We start from the raw sequence: 13,358 nt of genomic DNA on the forward strand, positions 1-13,358 counted from the left end.
GACGTCTGACAGTTTCATAAGGGAGAGGAGGATCCAGACGGGCTTCACCCAAGAGAAAACCGATGTCCTTGCTCAGGGTTAGGGTATACAATCACAAGGTGTGAATATATATATACGGCCGCCCATATGTGCCACCAAGAGCAGAAGTTGTCCCTATTGAAGCTGAATTCACATTTCTGGATATTTTCAAAGCCCAGTCACCATGTTTTCTAAGCATGATGCTACGCACTTACTTATATTTGGCAAGACACCGACTAACACAGTCACCACAGATACAGCTAACCTCAGAATGCAACAAAATTGTATTTTGTTGGTAGCCTATAAGTAATTAATAGGGTTTCATTCAATTAATCTTATTTTGTTTACATGTACACAATAATGTGACTACAGCCAATGGTATGACTAAAGCAATAGCCTGGTTAAGCCGTTTACATAATTGCATAAACTAAAGCTCCCGATAATAATTCCATTTACATCGCTGAAGTACGTATTTCAATTATCCACAGAGCATTGTAGAAACCAGATTTTTTTTTTTTGCTAAAAAATAACTTGTTTCCTGTCCCGGCACTATCAAATTTAACCAAAACAATTACATCCATGATTGCTCCACCACGCCATGTTGTTTGTCACAGCCATAGGCTTTTCTCTATTGCAATTAAAAATGAAACACTTCACACTAGTTTTGGGAGCCACTAATTAAGCCAGCAAGTTTGGTGTGTACAAAAGCAAAGAAGTTCATCGCCTTATTCTGCAACAGCCCGGCGCTAGTTGCACAAGATTTAATCAAGGTACCCGCATTGGAGAGGTATGAGTAATTGTACTGTGCTTCAAAAATACATACCACATTCCACAAATTAGAGGGTGTAAATGGAGTGCACATGCCACAGACAACTATATGAATTTAATCAAGCAAACAGGAAAATACTTACATACCCTACAAGCAGTTATGGATGACAGATAATGATAAAAGAATCATTACTTAATGTGTACTAGGACAGACTCTGCCTAATTGGCATTATTGCCTTATTTGCATTATTTTTTTTTTCTTTTTTTGTGCATCTTAATGTGTTTATATCAAGGTGAAACAGGCACAACATACATAAATAAGATGAGTTCATGCTTTTTGTCTGGCAAGTGGGCACTGCGAATGTAAATGCTGGTCATTCTTAACACCGAAACTGCACAGTTTCTACCGCATCCCTCTTCCAACTTTGGCATAGTCAAGTTCAGAGCGAGTTGACAACATATCATGCACAAGGGAGGGAAAAACCTGTGAGCACCTGACAATAATATATCACAAAGACAGGGCCTTGCCTCAAGGTGAAAAATTGCATATTATAGTTTTAAGTACGTAGGACTGCTCTCGACCTCTACTAGTGACCCTGAATTCGATGGTTAGGGAGTTTTTAATCCAAAACAGAGAATGAGCTGGAAAGTGAGTTTTGAAAGCTAGAAATGTCAACGCTTGGCAAAGTAAGAGCTGAGTCTTTGGTATTGATCAACAACTCTATCAAACCCCTGCAGATATATTTGGGGTATTTTGTGCAGTGCGGCAGTAAAATCTTATGGCACTTTTAATGCCTAAACACTGCAGCATGCTCTGTGACAAGGCTAAGTAAAACACAGTAAATGATTTTTTTTTTTTTTTTAATTTTTCATTTCCTGCATTTATATTAAGCTGAAGGCATGCAAAATATTGACTTCATATGATATTCCACACTGATATTCCATACTGATGTAAAGTTGCAAGTTCAGAATTGATCAGTTCATGTCTCTAAATTTATCTCTGGGTGATTTTTTTTTTTTTTCTCTTGCATCTCTGAAAACGAAATACTGCTGCTTCCCATTTGGCGCAAGAGGGAAATTTTCTGTTTTACTGAATTGCTGCTGTATTTCCCATTGAGTTGGTAAGGTCCTTGAACCGCAGTGAATTCTGAGATATCCTCAACTGACTGTGAGAAAGCCTTAAAGCCAGAGTAGCTCCATTCCTCTGTGACTCACTGGAAATAAGGAAGTGCATGTCAAACCCATACAGTACAATTCTAGTCCCTCAAGTGCCATCCATCATTGAAGGGCAGAACACTAGTTAGAGGGAGGTTCAGCGACTCTCGGTCCCCATCACACTATGATGGAGAGATGACCCCCAGGGCCTTTCTCTGATGCCAACTTGAGCAGCCTGACCAACTGAGGTTGAAGTGGACTTGGCCCACAGCCAGCAACCCCTCCCCAATGCACAGAGCTCTACCTGCTCTGCGAATCTCATCTGGGGTGAGACTGGGTAAGACCCACTGAGAGCAACAGAGCACTACCACCACTTTCTATTTCTGCCTCCATAATTATCCTTAAAGTTTCCACTCAGGATCCCATGGAGCAGACACTGGACACTCAGCTTAAAGGAGCCTCTCCAATAGCCAGGAGTGACGCCGGACTAATTAAGAAATTTTTCGCCATGTCTCTTTACAAACTCATACTCTCAAGTCCAAGTTCACACACTTCTAACCACCTCTGAACCTGCAGCTGCAGCTTGCTGTTGCCCGGTCCTGCTGATATGGCAAGAACAGGCACCGTCCTATCCAATTTTTGCCTGCCAGTATGTACAGAGAGCCATCCACTTTTGTTAGAGTAATTCATGTGCACATCTAAAGCCTAGGGATGCTGGCTTAGGGATACTGGCTCACTCGTACACTTTACAGGCTTAGTGCAAAGACCAGACATTCGGGGTGATAGCATGGTGTTAAAAGCACTATTTATGGAACCTAATGTGTACTTACACATTAATATTGTGTAATAATGTGTACACTTTCATTTTGTTATATAAATAAATTATATATTAAATTATATGTATATTATATATGTATTATATATAGTGCGTATGTGTACATACATACACAGAGTCCATCAAAATAATATACCACTATAATCAAAATGATTTAGTGATTTAGCGTGTGATGCAGCCTCCTCCAATATAAAACTGAATAATAATAATAATAACAATAAAGTCAGTGATCACGATTTCTCTTTTCCACTTTTCCTCTGATGAAGACTGTGATTACAATTTAATTTAATTCAGAGAAAAGATGATTTTGTTATTGAACAGTCTCATATTCTCCCATTGTTCTCTTTTTCAAAGAATATACTACATACAAAACAACATTGATGCTGATGATAACAACAAAGCAAATGAATCAAATAAATAAAGGGGGAGAAAAAAAAAAACATTTATACTGACATAAATGTGACCTACAAGAAACACAGCGCAAATAAATTTCAGATTCCGTAAAAAACATTCTATTATCAGTGATATTATCAAAGTCTTCAAACCAACTGGACAGACATCACTAGATGATGAAACTGCAGGGAAATCACTTTTATGTGTATAATAAGGTAGTACGAAATTTTACGCAATGGGTAGATTTGGATAGTGGGATAATAGGTCTGCATTCTATTCTGGTTCCATCTAGATTTCACATGTAGCTGCAATCTGTGCCACACAATAATGTGCCAATCCACTGTAAAGGACAGTCAGCCAATTACGCACCACATTACAGTCAGTATTCTGGGCTGTGACACCACGTCCTCTCAATCATTTGACAAATAAATGCAAAGTTTGGGATGAGCGTATAGGTCACATTATTAGTGAGCACGGAGGCGAAAACGCATTTTGAGATTCAAACGGGGTGACGGAGACCTGGATATATTCAGAACTGTGACACCCTCACACATCATCAGTTCCATTTAGGATTCAACTGCACTGTGCCATAAACTCATTGATAAAAGGGCTATAGTAAATCACTGTCCATGGTGTCTGATGCAGCCTAATGCAGGTTAGAGAGTTTAATTCTGCTCTAGTTAGACTCTTTCAGTGACCTACTTGCTCTGAAATAAAATTACACACAATTGGGGGTAACAAACATTAGCAGCTGATTTGAGCGGAGCACAACACATGCTCTAGAATGCACTTCAGATTACAGGCGTATTACCCATGACAACATGCCTCAGGGAAAACATTTGTATGGGAGTGTGTATTTTTTCACCCAGCCCTAAAAAGCTACGAGTCACATGGCCTGTCCCATTCCGGGTAGTGGCAGCTCCAGCATCAGCTGGCACACGCCGCTGTGCTGGTATTGTCTGGCAAAGTCTGCTGAACTCAATGCACTAATAGGTAGAGACCCTGACAAGGCACAATGACATCTATCTGAGGAGACCCATAGCTAACCCTGCCTCACTACACTATACTGGCACCTGGGCAGGAGCCCAAGCTGGCACTCACAAGACAAACAAGCCCCATTAGACTTTCATTCTGCCTCACATTCTGTATGCTCTCTTTCTCGGAGTCTTGCTTCCTTTAAAATATTTATCACCCTTTGTACATGTACATGTCTCATATCGTTTTAGTTCACAAACAACGCGTGTATCCAGGTGCATTCTTGTCAAACTAAAAGAAGTAAATGGCTAAAATCATGGTATCCTGGATGATACTGATATGCAAAGCTTTGAAAAATGAGGAAATCCCTGACAGGAGTTCAGAGGAACAAATATATGAGGCTACATGCATCATCTAAGACATCTAAGGGAGAAAAAATCAGACAGCATTACTAAAGAACCTCATTATCATGCAAATGCCATTTATTCCATTTTATCTCACCCTTCTCAATAGCCCATATGGCAGTGAGTCCACACAGAGGAAGACACAGAGAGACCTCATGCTGGGCACCCAGCCACATCAAAATTCCTCCATCTGTGGTAAATTGAGTTTATGTGTGTGCACCCTGGTACCTGTCTTCAATCCACCGGTATCCTATCAGTACTAGCCCTCGTATCACAGCCAGGATGCCTAACCACTGATCCCAGTAAGAGTCATTATTGGCTAGGTCATACTGGACATGACTGAACTGCCAGGCAAACTCGAGTCCCAAATAGAGAGAGGGGACTTACTGAGGATCCCAAATGACTCAGGCTCAGCGTTCTGTGACACTGCACTCTCACACACTTTATGCTAAGTGTTTTGTGGGTCCAGGTGTGTGCTGGGGCTCAAAGGTGGTCTCCATATGGCTTAATTGGCTTGGGTTGATGATGATGATAAAAACGAGAAAATTAAAGCCACGGTCACTTTTCTTTGTCATGAAACATAAAGGCTGGAGGAATTCCAGAGAGCCGAGGAAACCAAATCAAAACAATTCAATTAGCAGTTGAAGTAAATTAAATCTGCTGAAAACCACTGTGTGCGTTAGACAGATATGCTGTCTTCTAGCTTTATCTCATGTAATATTTTGCCAAAAATGACAAGAAATTCCAGTTTAATGATATGGTGTTTTGATTAGGCTTTAGTTCTGAAACCCATTTATCAAAATGATAAATTTGGCAATGTGATGTGTTAATTGGGTGTAACACTGATAGTTTTCAATACATAAGAGGGGCACCTGAGGAGCTTAACCCCAACACGGGCTGCCCTGGTGGTGTCACTGACTAATTTGTTTTTAATCTGGGTGTCTAGAGCCATATTTCTACCAATACATCAATTAAGACATCGTATGCTCAATGATCCAATGTTTGTGTTGTGTGGGATCATGTTTTCAACAGATAAATTTTCATATCTTAAGGAGGTCTGGACAATAAACCCTGATATAAATTAATGCATTCATGCATAATGTAGTGTTAAAATCTGATAAGTGGTGTCTGAGATATTACATATGACAGATAAGCGAGCAAACACACAGGCAGATGGACGGACAGGCAGACAGACAGAGAACAAACCATTGTCCTCCCCCTATTCCAACATGGGGGACAAATCACTCCAACTTGGCAGCAACCAGACATACAAGATAAGCAGTTTTCATGCTGTCTGAAGCGATCAATTTCAAGAGAATTACCAAGCTCAGTGATTACAATGAGAGTCCATTAAAATAATATACCACTATAATCAAAATGATTTAGTGGTTCGGGCCGTGATGCAACCTCCACCAATGCAAACAAATATGTGCGTGCATACAGGTGCGTGTCCACAAACACACACATCCAGGGAGTAAATATTGTACATGAGATTAAACAACAATTGAGCAATGCACATTCTATGCACGTGTACATAACAGTGAAAATATGCACATGGGAAAACTGTAATGTAGTGCACTACAGCACAGCCTGAAGACAAGAATGAGGGGGCAACGGCTCCAGCCTACAAAGGAAAAGAAGTCCAGAAATCAATAGCTGCAGATCAGGCACCGTAGTCAAATATCACAAATCTCACAATTGGAATATGAATCTAGTCTGTCTGAAGATGGAAGCCAAGCATCAGAAGGGAATATGTTCACGTCTTCAGTCCACCAGAGGAAGTGTCAGACCGCATATCGCTTTCTTCTTCACCATCCCATCTTAGAGCACAATATCCTATTAGTTTATCCTACGAGAATCCTCAACAAACAACACAAATATTACAGTAAGTCCTGTAATATAAATTTACAATTGCTAGTTAATTTGTGGGTAATGAGTAATTTACTTCTCTATTGCTAATATAATTAATATTAGCATGGTAAATTGTCCATGAATAGGGCAATTGTGTGGATTGGGATACAATTACACACCAATTTTTGTGGAAATTAATTACATAAATTCCAGTTGTTCTTAAGGCAAATATTATCCAGTCCAAATGCTCTTCTGGCCGAGGGAGATCACTCCCCAGAAGCCGACTTAATGTCAGCCAAATATAGTAAAGGTCACCCTGGTACAAAAAAAATAAATAAAAAAAATACTACACTGCTGCCATTTTCACAAACAGATTCTGAAAGGGGGCAGTTTTGGGGAACAAAAAGCTAAAGTGGTTCATGAACTACACCCCTCTTTGCTGTGGGCAGTGGACACACTCCCAGAATGTAGATCCACTGTTGTCAAAGTTCACCCTGTACCATAAAAATGCATCCGTGTCAATGTTTTCAGGGCCCAAAGGTGCAAAAGCTGAAAGTCTTGGGTTCACATATTGCTTTTCATCCAAGTTAAATAGAGTGACACAAAGATTGCTCACCTCCCCACTTTTTGCCTGTCAGTCATCTCTACTGCAATGAATAAAGCTCTGCACCAGTACAGCCTGTCACTCTGTCACTCAAGTTGTTAAAAAAAGCCTTCACGTCACCATTCAGGTGGAGCTGGGGAGGAATTCCTCTGTCTCTTTTGATTTCTCTCTAATCCTTCATTTTCGACGGGCTCTCTGTTATCTCCCTGAAGTGAGAATCACATTTTAATTAGGTCTATCCTTGGTTAGCAGTTCATCTTTCCATCTCCCTGTCCTATGTGTTCATCCTATGGGCTTTGCTTCCTTGTCAGAGCCTCTCAGTCCCCACTCCCTGTCACGATCTAACATCTCCCACATCTTGTGCCATCTTTTCATTCTTTAACTGCTCCATCTCCACTCGCAATCTTGTTCTCCTGCTGCCGACAACAAAGAGCAGCCTGCCTGATGCAGACCTGTGTTCTTGAGATCGGAAAAACACAATAAACAGCCACAGCAACAGAAACGGAAAATGCATACATTACACTTCACAAATGTAGAAAGTGTATGGAAATGTACAACTATTGTTGCCGTGCTGTAAACAGCAACTCCTTGTGTGCGAGGTGACTGATTCTACCTATTAAAGGACTTTTACGTAATGTATAACCTCTATAGGACCAGAAAAAAAAGCATGCAATAACATCGGCAGAACTTGCTGCTCCCTACACAAGTCTCCTGCCCTTTGCATCGTGCTTCCCTCTAACTGACACAAGACTGCAATTTCACATTAGACACAAGTAGGCAATCTGTTTAGAGCAGCGATCCAACAGAAGTGGTCAAAGTGAAGGGGTTATATATCACAGAATACTGTAGTAATAATAACAGTGCTTTGTCATTTGCTGTTTTGGCTTGGGATTGAGTGACAGTAGGCGCTCATAAATAGTACCGGCCTCCATCGTTGAGCAGTCGAAAATGCACGGGGAGGAGGTGACTGGGGTGGAAGAGGTATGGGGGTTGGGGAGATTTAGTAGGTGGGGGAGGGGACTGGGGTTGTAAGTGTCAGACAGGGGGCCGGAAAGTGCATTTTCAAAACCAGAAATCTCAGCACCTGCACTGTCAGCACCTGTGCTTGGGCTGTATCTTTTTATTTATTTATTTATTTTATTTTTTATTTTTTTTTTTTTTTTTTGGGAGGGGGTGGGGGTGGGGGGAATGATAGTGACAAAAGGTACAACTCTGTATATTTTTTTTCTGAGAGCGTGGCGAAGTAGTCATTGGTATTGATCAACAATCCTATCACCGCCCCAGTAGATATATTATGGTCATTTTGTGCTACAGGGCAGTAAAAACCTTACTTTTTTCTCCTTTATGTCCATATGTTATATAGACAAAAGAAGCAAAGCATTCCTTGAGAAATAAAACAATATAACCATTTTTCCCCTTAAATTACAAAATAATAATGATCTACAAATACAAGGGGGATGTGTGAAGCAGTAGGTGAGCAGAGAAATGTCTCCATGTTGAAGTGTTTAGAGCAGTGCAATGCAGAGTACCATAGTGACTGGAAATATACCATGGGAATCACTTATCATAGTGTGTTACAGGACGGGGGAATGGATTATGTTTGGCAGCTTAAGGCAGCAAAATTGTTATTATGATGCATGGTCGGCAGAATAGCAGGTATAGCTTTCGCTATTAGTATTTTTTTCTCTTTTTAATATGGACCTATGCTGTGACCATCAGCGTTCAGCCTGTGGATTGATTACTGTTGCTTGGAAATATGGCTCCTGTACACCTAAGCTGCAGTTTAACTTGGCTCCAGAGAGAGGGCAGGAAAATGTTTAGAGTAAACATTGTGTTGTCGGCACAGATGTCATAGTTCAGATTTATTTAGAGGGCAAATGCTCCATTAGTTGGGCTTTTTAATTAGTGCACTTGTGTGAGAGGGTCATTAAGGATGTCTGACAGAGGACCTGCTGATGAGGAGGATGGAGACACCGCTAACTCTGGCTCTGACACTGCACAAACACACGCATACACACCCGCAGACACACCAATAAAATTTCACCAACTCACTGACAAACACAGCAGGTCACTGTCAGGGATGCCACAATGTTTCTACTCTAAAATGGCCGCAGAGCACAAACAAATCTCTCACAAATGTCTCCATGGCCAACTTGACACACACAAACAAAAGCTATTAGACGCATTTACATTTAAATACATATTCATAAAGAACAAGACAGAATAGAAAAGAGTGTCACTGTACCGTTTTCAGGGTGCTCAGTCTCTCCAATGCTGCCATCTGGAGTGGTTCTCTCATAGTGGTCCTCAGGCAGGGTCAGGGGTCCGATACGAGGACCAGACGATGACTTACTGCTGGGTGTCTCTGATTCCTCCAAGCCACTGTCATAATAGCTGTGCTGAGAGGCATCCTGCAGGTCCTGCACCGGGTTGGTCGTGGAGAAGGTCACTCGCCGGTGGGGATGCTGAAACAGAGAGACAAAGTCATTTCAGATTTCCTTCTACATTAAAAAAGTAATTTCTTAAAAAAATAAATAAATAAATAACTTGCATTGAGCTGAACTTATTGTTGACGTGTTTGCTGGCAGCCTGATGGTATAATAACAGCAACATCACAGCTTCAGGGCTTTTTGTCTGAATTTTGCTGGTTCATAAGTCCACTCTTCAAGTTCCAGATGAAATAGCATTCAATATTAAATAGTCTTAAATATTAAAGTCTTGTGCATTATTATTATTAATGTTATGTTAAGAAGAAATGTAAGAAAGAAAGTACGAAAGGGTATGAACTACAGTCTTATGAGGGCGTGCAAATTAACAGCAGGAGCTGCAGTAGAAAAAAAAATCTGCAAATTAAAATATACCATAAATATTAAATATGTTCAGTATAAAAGAGGGAAAGTATGACAAAAAAAATTTACACAACATATAATAAGAGAGGAAAATGAGAATGAAGAAAATCAATATGTTAAATGGCAGCATATGTACAGGATGTGTGATCATTTGTACTGAACAGAAAGTGTCAAGGCATATGAATATGCGCTGTAAAAAGCTATACACCTTATCAAATACATTCTAAATACAGATGTAGATGCCATATAAAGAACATGTAGATTGGCATGTGTGCATCATTTGTTCTCCACCTGACCAAAAACTCCAGATGGAGGTACCATATGTAAAAAAATGACCATGTGCAATGTGCATGGGCATTGTTGTCTTCTTTCATTATCACAATCATACTCAAAACATATTTGTAGATGGAGATAGCCTATGAACAGATAACAGATTGCTATGCAAATAATATGCATGCATTTGTACAGACTTGATTCCGTGAAAGCAAGTGTCACATAGATTAGTCAGGGGTATTGGAATATGAAAAGTGTTATTGTTATTATTAGTCCAGCAGTAGTTTCATTTTCCGTCCTTGTCAAATATATTGTGATGCCAATGATTGATACAATATCAGAGGTCCCAGTGAGCTACTTTCTATCTGCATATTTTAATATTTCCCCTTTTCACAGCTGTTAAAAGCGTTACATAACGGAATGCTAGAAATCATGTTTGCCATTTAACCGGAAATTGAGCCCAAGAAAGTCTAAACAAGACTAAATGAAAGTTCAGAACAGAACATGGGAATATTGTGGGTTACAGTTAGCCTTTTGTCAGCATCGGACTGCCTCATCAGATCTGATACACCCAAGGAATACAAAGAAAGAGCACATTCTGATGAGGTCGATGAGACAACCCTGAATTCAGTAGCTTTGAGAGGAGCAGATGAGCGTGTAATAAAACATTCAAGATCCCACCCCTTATCAAATCGAGAAGGTTGTAAATACCGTTATGTAATGATTCAATTTCCCCCTCCACAGATCAGTTTACTAATGGCTACTTACACTGTTCACCAAACAGAAAGTCGACTCCTATAGCACGCTTACAATCACAGTCTGCCCACCCCTACACGCGAGCACCCCTCGTAAAAGTCAGAAAAGCACTGATACAGCAGAACAGCCTTGATTCTGCTGCACGAGTCAGCCTAGATCAATAACATGGGTCTGTGCTTTCCACATTCCAGCCACACTTTTCTGGCAGGCAAATCCATTCTAGAAATCATATGAACCCTATCCTTTATGCTTTTAGTACATACACACCATTGAGAAATGCTTTTAGAGCTTGAGTGCTACGAACACCATGGTGTTAATAACTTAGAGGAACCTTAAATTCTCTCAGAAAGCCCGCTCACCTCTTTTCTTAACTGTTCAATTACATATTTTTGTCTTTCATCTAAATAATCATAGTGTGAATCCTGAAATACATTGGTGTTTTCCTCTACCGGTACTATTTGTCATAGTGGCACACATTATATGGTAGATAAAGTGAGTGTGAGAAAACTGCCTGAGTTTTATCAGTCTTTACTATATCTATGCACAGTGGCGCTGGTCTATCAATTGTAAAAATGTCCTTATCGGCTATGTATGGAGCTGCACATGCAAATATTCGATTAACAATAGGGAAATAAATAAAAAAATATATATATTATCATGCCTCATGAAGAATGCAAATTGCACTGATTGATCTCACAGTACAGAACAGCCTGATAGACTGTGCATGGTGGGGAGGCTACTTGCTTGGACAATGGGTTATACAATAGCAGCGTTGTTATATATTTAAATTAAACATAATATTGATTCACATGCCTGGACCGGAGAAATTACATTCTCAAGGAGATTTCTCAGAATATGATTGGAGGTCTCTGTGGCTCAAAGACTATTTAAATGTGAGGGGGCATTTAGTTGTTTAAATATGGATTCTTGCTTAAACTGCTCCTCGAGGCATCACTCCAGAGAGTCAGCATGTTTCTGGGTATGAGAACTAGCTAAGGCTGCAGAGATGGGAAATAGATTCTCCTTTTAGTCAGAGCACAAATCCTTTGCCAGGCCTTGGGGGCTGCAGGGATGCGGCAAGATGGAAGGATGGAAGAGGAGGCTGAGCAGGAGTGGGGAGTTGGTCAGGCAGACACGGACAAAGCTTTGGCTGGAGGGGACAAGCTGAAGGATTAGATTCTGGGAGACCGGAGGCTAGAGAGTGGGATTGTTTGGGTATTGTGGTGGGACTAAGAAGCAGTAGGGCTAAGAATGAGAGAGGGGCGGGTGCTATGATGGCATCTGAATTTATAACCCCATTTAGATCTAGCTTTAACGGCATCGTTTACACCCCATATTAAAATCCCAAAGCAGATAGAAAGATGTGGTAGGATTCTGTCTATATGAGGCACCAAGACACATTTTATCACAGGTATAAATACACAAGTCAACCACTACCTAGCTGGGCTCCCTTGGCTCCATCGGGGCCCACTTTTCCTGTCACAGTGCCAACAAAATTATGTACTTGCTACTGCCTCAGAATAATTTCAACCAAACATAGTCACATCTGAATATTCATGTTAATACGTTGAAATGCAAAATGGCTAAAAAGAGAAACTGAACAAAAACATCACTCTGGAGTTACTTCTCTAAATAATTTTTTTGTACTGTACGCACAATTTGAGGAATGATCTCAGGGTCACGTTGAAGATGAAAACCGAAAAAAAAAAAAAAAAAAAAATGATCAAGTGCATTTTTTATAAATGGGACCCCTTTTCCCTGCTGCTCTGTATAAAAGTGAATCAGCTCTCCTTCACTACTCAAGCACCTGTTTCCTCATAGCTCTCATTCACCAAGCTGGATAGTACGAGGGATTTCTTTTTTTCTCGCCCTGATGACAAGTGCATCTCCATCATATCAAGTTAATAACCAGCCAAAGGAACGAGAATGGCTGCCACCTCAGCCTAATTCCCCTAAGTTATTCAATGCCATAGTTCTCACACTTGCCTACGCTGCAACTACCCAACCCTCTTAACTGTAGATTGTTTTTGCGTTACTGCCTTGAACATAATACATCTGGGGGTAAAAAACACTTATGAACAACAGACTAGGCTTTTATCTCCTTTCTGCAACCTCGTAGATATAGCTCTCAGTCTTGGGTCAGTACCTGAATTAGACACCTTTGAAGGAATATTATCTTTTATTTTATTTTTCTAACGCCTGCTTGTTATGAATCACATTAGCATAAATTGCATGCACACACAATCACCTTGATACAAGTGTCCCTCACTTGCTGTAAATTTACCTTAGGAAAAAAAAAAAAAAAAAAAAAAAAAAAAACGAGGAGGGAGAGATTTCTCTTGATATTTGATATAGCCTAATGTATGCCATTCCATTAGGAGGGGACTATTAGCCTATAAAAACTTGCCAAATGGGATGAGCCTGTATTTGAGGTTGTTATGAAACTCTAGGCTATTCATTCTTAATTAAGAAAAAAA

The 13,358-nt window shown here is 40.2% G+C and overlaps 1 protein-coding gene across 2 annotated transcripts in view; it reads right to left on the reverse strand.

Moving 5' to 3' along the window:
• pcdh1a (protocadherin 1a) overlaps nucleotides 1-13,358 on the reverse strand; it is an 82,947-nt gene that overhangs the window by 10,728 nt on the left and 58,861 nt on the right. For both annotated transcript variants that reach the window (XM_030069799.1, XM_030069798.1), the window contains one exon: nucleotides 9,249-9,468. In XM_030069799.1, coding sequence (XP_029925659.1) covers nucleotides 9,249-9,468 — 220 coding nt within the window. The remainder of the gene's footprint in view (nucleotides 1-9,248; nucleotides 9,469-13,358) is intronic.

Source organism: Myripristis murdjan, chromosome 14 (genome assembly GCF_902150065.1).
Source record: "Myripristis murdjan chromosome 14, fMyrMur1.1, whole genome shotgun sequence".
In the NCBI taxonomy this organism is placed as follows: Eukaryota; Metazoa; Chordata; class Actinopteri; order Holocentriformes; family Holocentridae; genus Myripristis; species Myripristis murdjan.